This window comes from Elephantulus edwardii, unplaced genomic scaffold (genome assembly GCF_000299155.1).
Source record: "Elephantulus edwardii isolate Elephantulus edwardi_28Jun2011 unplaced genomic scaffold, EleEdw1.0 scaffold00052, whole genome shotgun sequence".
Classification (NCBI taxonomy): domain Eukaryota; kingdom Metazoa; phylum Chordata; class Mammalia; order Macroscelidea; family Macroscelididae; genus Elephantulus; species Elephantulus edwardii.
The window spans coordinates 2150261-2156811 of NW_006399802.1; the positions used below are offsets into that span (position 1 = coordinate 2150261).

Here is a 6551-nt window from a genome sequence, read left to right on the forward strand (position 1 = left end):
TCAGAGCAAAGTACTGGGGAGGTTGCTGCTCTGCCAGCGGAGACAGGTGGTCTTGGAATGTTTATACAGGTGACTGGACTGGCTGAACCTTTTGCCACACTTTAGGCAGGCATAGGGCTTTTCACCTGTGTGGACTCGAATGTGCTTCTTGCAATCGGTCAAGGTCAGGAAAGTCTTGCAGCAGATTTTACAGGCATACTTGCGAGCACCCTCTACGACCAACACGTTGTGCTCGGATAAGGCCTTCTTGCACTTGGACAGCACATCAGCAGAGGCCCTGGTCAGCTGTGGAGGGCCAGGCTGAGAAGGATGACTGTTTTCAAATGAAGACGTGGCCCCGTTCATCATCAGCTGCGAACTGGCGGGGTTCTCGGGGATCTGTGAGCTCCGCACTGAAGTTACAACTGGCATTTTGGGGGCTATGCGACGGTAGTAAGGGAAGTTACTCGCTCCTCCTCTGGAAGAGCCCATCATTACCCTGGAGAAGGAGGAGTGGAGGCCCAAACCAGACCTGGAAAAATCCATCCCAAACTGTTCTCCACCCTGGTAGCCTGAAGTCTGCACACAGGGCAGGCCCATGACTTCCTGCATAGGTCTGACAAAATGGGAGTCTGCAGGCTCGCTAAATGGGTTCTCCACGTGAGAGCCAGGGGCTGAGGGTGGCCCACCTGCAGGCCCAGCCTCTGGACTCAACAGGTAAGAGGCATCTCCCTCCAGCCTGCAGTCACTAGTGGTATTGGGGATATTATCATCATTGCTCTGGTTCGTGCTGAAGTTACCTCCTCGGCTCTTGTTAAGGAAACTGGAAATGCTAAAAGCAGACTTGTGTTCTAGGTTGTTGGTCACTTCCAGTATGTGGATGTCGCCTACCCGGTCAGTGCTGGGCTGGGGATCCGAAAAGCTCCGATCGCTGCTTTCAGGGCTGAGGTCGATCTTCTCGGCACTGACCACGACGCCTTCCACCTCCACGGACTCACTGCCCTCCGCCTGGGAGGTCACGTCACTTACCTCGTCCTGAGGTTCGGGGGAGCTGAGGGGCTCCGACTTCACCACCACCCTCATGTGCTCTTCACCAAGCCCCACCTCAGGGTTTTCACACTGGAAGCCACCTTTCTCGGCTGCTGCTTCCGTCTCAAAGCTGGTCTCTACCTGAGTGGCCCGAGAGGCCATGGCCAGCTGCGCCATGTTGCTGGTGCTATTGTCCGACTGGCTAGGCACCTGGGCATCTTCCTGGGCACCGAAAGACTGGTCAAACAGGATGGTGTTGTCTTCCTGGCTGTCAGTCATGCCATCGGCCTTGGGGTTATCCACAATTTTCAGAGAATCTGGTGAGAAGAACTCCTCCCGGGAATGCACCCCAGCCGGCCCGCTCTCCGGGGCCACATCAGAAATGCCCGAATCATCCATGGGGGGCCGCAGGCGCTGCCGGGCGCGCTCCTCTGCAGACTGCTTGCGCTTATGCAGGCGTCTCATGGGGAAGGGCGTCCGCTGGTCCAGGTTGCTGCGCAGCGCCGAGCTCAGGGGCGCCTGCGGCTCGTCCGCATTCGGGCCGGCGCTGAGGGCAGAGCTCACGATGCTCAGGCCGAGCTGCTGCAGCATGAAGGAGCGCTGCATGCGCGCACTCTGCTCCTGCGCCCGCTCGCTCGGCGGCGACATGGGCAGCGTCCGCGTGGTGAGGTAGTGTTTACACGCCTTAACGACAGAGTTCAGATGCAGGTGAGAGGCTGCCAGCAAGACATCCATAACGTTGCTCTCGCCCAGCATGAGGGTGGAGGTGTACATCATGTCAATCAGCGCGGCGAAGGCCTCCGCTGTCACGACCTCGCTATCCAGCTGGATCATGTTCATGGTCTGATCACCCTCCGCCACCGAGAACAGGGCTCGGAAGTGTGTGCTGCATGCTGCCAGCACCGAGCGGTGGGCCTTGAAATGTCTGTTCCCGACGACGATGACGCAATCACAGAGCTGGCCATGAAGTCTCTGGTAGTTGAGCTGCTGAAAGATCTGTTCAAAGTGTCCTGGAAAATCCATGATCCTACAGAGAAAAAAAGGGAAAGTGTCAAGGCTCAGAAGAGCTCAAGTCAGCGTCAAAGCACAAAGGGCACAAGGCAAGAGAGACCTGAATGGCCAACGTCGGGCCTCTTAAAGCCGGTGCTGTTTCTGATAATGGGCACGTTAACAGGAACCCGCTGAGTAAGAAGGACTTGCCAATTCAGCCCTCCACCCTTACTTTCTCAAATAGCTGACTACACTTGCTTCAGAAATAAAAAAAATTTTCTGGAAATGCTGACCAAGAAAACAAAAAGACCTAAGTCATGCACTCCTATGGGGACTGCTACTGACTGCTTACAGGATCCCTCTTAACATTCAAGACCTGTGTTAGGACAGAGAGTGGGGAGTTGCCTATCACCCTAAAGAATCTGTTAGGGCCCTGCATTCCATGAAGACAATGAATAAACTCCAAGATACTCAAAACAGAATTGATAGGCAAGCTAGGACAAAAGAAAAAGGCAAATGAATATTTAACAGTGGAATTCCAGTTATGGACAGATTGTACTTACACATTTAATTTTATTGTCTATCAAGTAGACAGTAGAGTTCTTTTTAACTGTTGCTTTCAAAGTATAAACCAACAAAAAGTAAAAGGGGAATGAAGGGAGACATCAGGAACATTAAGAAGCTAGCAAGCAGGTGAGTGAGTGATAATTGACTTGGAATGTGCAAAGCTAAATCCTAAACTAGCTATGAATAAAACAACACAATATACGTGTTTTCAGAAACTGAAAACCACACACGAGGAGACTGCCCATCTTACTCCCATCGAGCAGCTGGTGGACTCAAACCACCTGCCCCCTTGGGTTGGCAGCACGACTCCTCATCTGCTAGGCCACCAGAGCTCCTTTCAGTATATGTAAGCCTGCACAAACCAGACTCAGAAACGGGTGATGCAAACGCCAGTGTAAGCAGGGGAAAGGTAAGGCTGAGACATGAGGTCAGAGCTGGTGCTGGAGGTCTCGTCAGCAGTTAATAAAGAGCAGTCCACTGAAAACCTAGCACTTACACACAGCGCCCCCAGCTGGGAGTTATCACTAACCCTCGTTAAGCTGTTTTGCTGAGGGACATCAATTATTATGTACTTAGATCTTTTTGTTTTCTTGGTCAGCATTTCCAGAAACTTTTTCTAATTTATGAAACAAACATAGGCAACTATTTAAAAAATTAAGAGCGGAGGGAGATATGCTAAACAATGGGAACGCTCCACTGGGTACCTCAACTGCTGAATGGTTGTACGGGATCAGTATCCGCATACGATGGAAAGCTCACCTGCGCTCCTTCCAGTGGCTTCTCACTCACAGGGACCACACAGGGCAGAGTGCAAACACCTCAGTAAGTTTATGAGGCTATGAATCTTAATGAGAGCACACAGCTTCATCTTTCTAAGCAGAAGCTTAACAGTTGGTGGATTCAGATTGCTTAACAGATAGTGGGTTAGCAGCCTAGCACTTAACCCACTGTGCCACCACTGCTCCTAAAGGAACAATAATTGGCAACTATGGCACCATACATATTCCATTAAGGATCAATCTCAAAATCATTAGAAATTTGCTGCATGTTGCAGAAATGCTGTCACTGTATGCTTCCATTTATATGATATGGAATAGCCCACAAAGCTACAATCTACAGCAACAAAAGCAGGTGTCATGGATTGATTGTGCTACTCCCCCAAAATGTGTGTCAACTCGGCCAGGATTCCCAGCATCGTGTGGCTGTCCTCTGTTTTGTGATGTGCTGTAATTATTCTCCACTTTATGGTGTGCTATAAGCCCTAATCTAGAGTCCCTGTGCTGAAAACTTCCTAGACATAGAAGAAGAAGAATGGCAAGGCATACAGGGATTTCCAAGAAATACAAAGATGTTGAAAAGAGACAGCGACCTTCCTTTATAGCTAGCACCTTGAGTTCACATTTGGCCTCCTAAATCATGAGAAAAAAAGTTTACTATGGCTATAATGGCTTAGTGGTAGGGAAATGCACTGCCAAAGCAAAAGTACATGGTTTGAATCCACCAGCCACTTGCTCTGCAGGAGAAAGATGGGTAATCTCCTTGAAAACCCACTAAGGGGTCAACAACAATGTAGCCATCCACTGGTGCTCTTTCTAATAGCAACACTAGATAACTTAATTACTGTTTAACAGGGTTAGGGATGAAATGAGGGACCACAAATGGGAACAACAGGGCTTCCGGGGTGAGGAAAGCTAATAAACCATGTTGATATACTACAAACATGGAGTTTTAGGATATATACCTTTTTACCTCAATGAAGCTCAATAAATTAAACCTCAATAGAAATAAAAGTAATGTGGGAAGAAAAACAAGGACAAATTTAACAAAAAAATTACCAAACTCTAAATCCATTTTTTCCCCTCAAGAGTACACTTTAAACTCTAGGGTTTACAAAATTCTAAAAAGCCTATTTAGCATATCATATCTCTCTCTCGTGATATTAAGGCCTGTCTTTCTTCTGTGAAGTGGCCTATTGATTCAAATCAAGTGCCTTCAGGTTTGCAGCACAACTCCATACCCACTTGGCCACCAGTGAAAAGAGCCCGCCATGGCCTCCAGGTGGACCACTTTCCAGTGCTGAGCTTGGAACCAATGAACATCTGTCTATTTTACTTCCTGGACTCACTAGAAATGAAGTGCTTATTCTCTTCCAAGAAACAACACTCCTTAGGAATTCTCTAACTGACCATTCATTCTCTTTCTCCTTGACTACAGCCAAGTGATAGATTATTCTTAATGTAGTTAGAAAACAAGGTCAGTAAGCCCAAGTGGCACTCTTCCATGCCCTTTGTAGAGACTGTGGATGCTGAAGAGTCTATTTCATCCTATCCAGAAAGTGAACCTCTCTGTGATCTTTTTGGGGTGCAGGTAAGAGGAGAGTTTAGGCAAAATCTTATTTCTTCACACCTGGATACAGACAAAGGTGCATACTGCATTCTAAAGTGCCTGGTACTGGAGATAAAATTATCATAAGACAATTCCAAACCTTCCCCTCAGAGGAAGTGGACTAACAAAAATACAACCACAAAAAGGAATTAAAAGTGCTAATTCTTTTATACAACAACAACAGGGCAAAGGAACATCCCTCTGATTGGTGGGGATGTTGCTGTGTACGAATGAGTCAGAACCAATCCATAATTAACCCTCCAGTGGGGTTTCAGAGGCAGTAAATCACACAGCAGGGGACTGCCCATCTTTCTCCTTGAAGCAGCTGGTGGAGACAAAGTACCTTGTGTTGGCAGTGTTGAGTCCGTACCACTAAGCTACCAGAGCTCCCTAACTACACAGGACAAATGTTAAGATGCTTTAAGAAATAAGAAGGGACACCACCTCTGATGCACGGAGACAGGAAATCATTCATTGGGAAGAAACTTCCAGAAGTATAATTTTGGGAAGAGGGAAGTGCTAGTTATCCTGAGTGTAAGAAAAACACCCACTATCCTTTCTCAGAAAAGAACATTCACTAAAACGTCAAACTCTTAAAATCCCCATTTCATAGAAATGACAAAAGAACTGTGATCTCAGGAACACTATTCTGAAGTACCTGGAGACTTGTAACTGTTGTTGTTGTTATGTGCCGTCGAGTCACTTGCAACTCATAGCGACCCTATGCACAACTAGAGGCTATCAATACAGCGCCACATGATCCCAACATAATGTTGTTGTTAAGTGCCGTCAAGTCGCAGGACTCATAGCGACCCTATGAAGGAGAGTCCTCAACGTTTGGGTGTCTCTCATCCTCTCTCCAGGTTCATAGGGTTTCCGGAGGCAAGCTGGAAGTGGATGCCATTCCTCCTTCCAAGCTGTTTTAATTGGGGAGTTCCACCCCACTCTCTGTCCACATTGGGTAACCAGCCATTAACACATTTGACATATCAGTGTCACAGTGTTCAGCCTCACAGCAACCACAAGTTACCGCTGTACGGCAACTTGTACACCAGGGCTATATGACCGAGAGGAATGTCTGAACAAAAACAATGAAAGACTGGCCCAAAGGCTGCAGGCCCAAGGGCCCTTCAGGATCTCACCAACCTGGCACGCCCAAATGCTGGCAAAGTCCTTCCGCCAGACCCCCAGTTCATCTGGCATGAGCGCTCTGCCGACCCCCACGTGGGGCCCAAAGAACACCAAAATTGCCCTCAGCCCTCAAATCTGCTGTGCTTCAAGGAGCCAGAGTCGGATTCAGCTGACATTAAATCCCCCCCACCCCCATGTAACAGAGGTTTAGATAATATTGACAGACAAGTAAATAGTTTGCACACTCTTTTAACTTCCCATCAGCCCAAGAATCTTGAGCCCTATCCCACGATACCCCATCATCATAACCTTGACAGCAATCCAAGTTTTCCAGGCTCTTTCCAAACTGTTTTAAAGTATGCCTGGAACTTCCTGCAATGCTTTGTTGACAGGTCATCCTCTGGGCAGTGAGAGGCTAAGAATCTATCTGTTCTTATGGGGCTCCTGGATTTCTGAAATTAACATGGTGA

At 47.9% G+C, this 6551-nt stretch overlaps 1 protein-coding gene across 1 annotated transcript; it reads right to left on the reverse strand.

The window, feature by feature from the left end:
• Nucleotides 1–2031, reverse strand: ZBTB5 (zinc finger and BTB domain containing 5). The gene has a single exon (XM_006886858.1). The coding sequence runs from the start codon at nucleotides 2029–2031 to the stop codon at nucleotides 1–3; it is 2031 nt and encodes a 676-aa protein (XP_006886920.1).
• Nucleotides 2032–6551: the final 4520 nt, after the last annotated feature.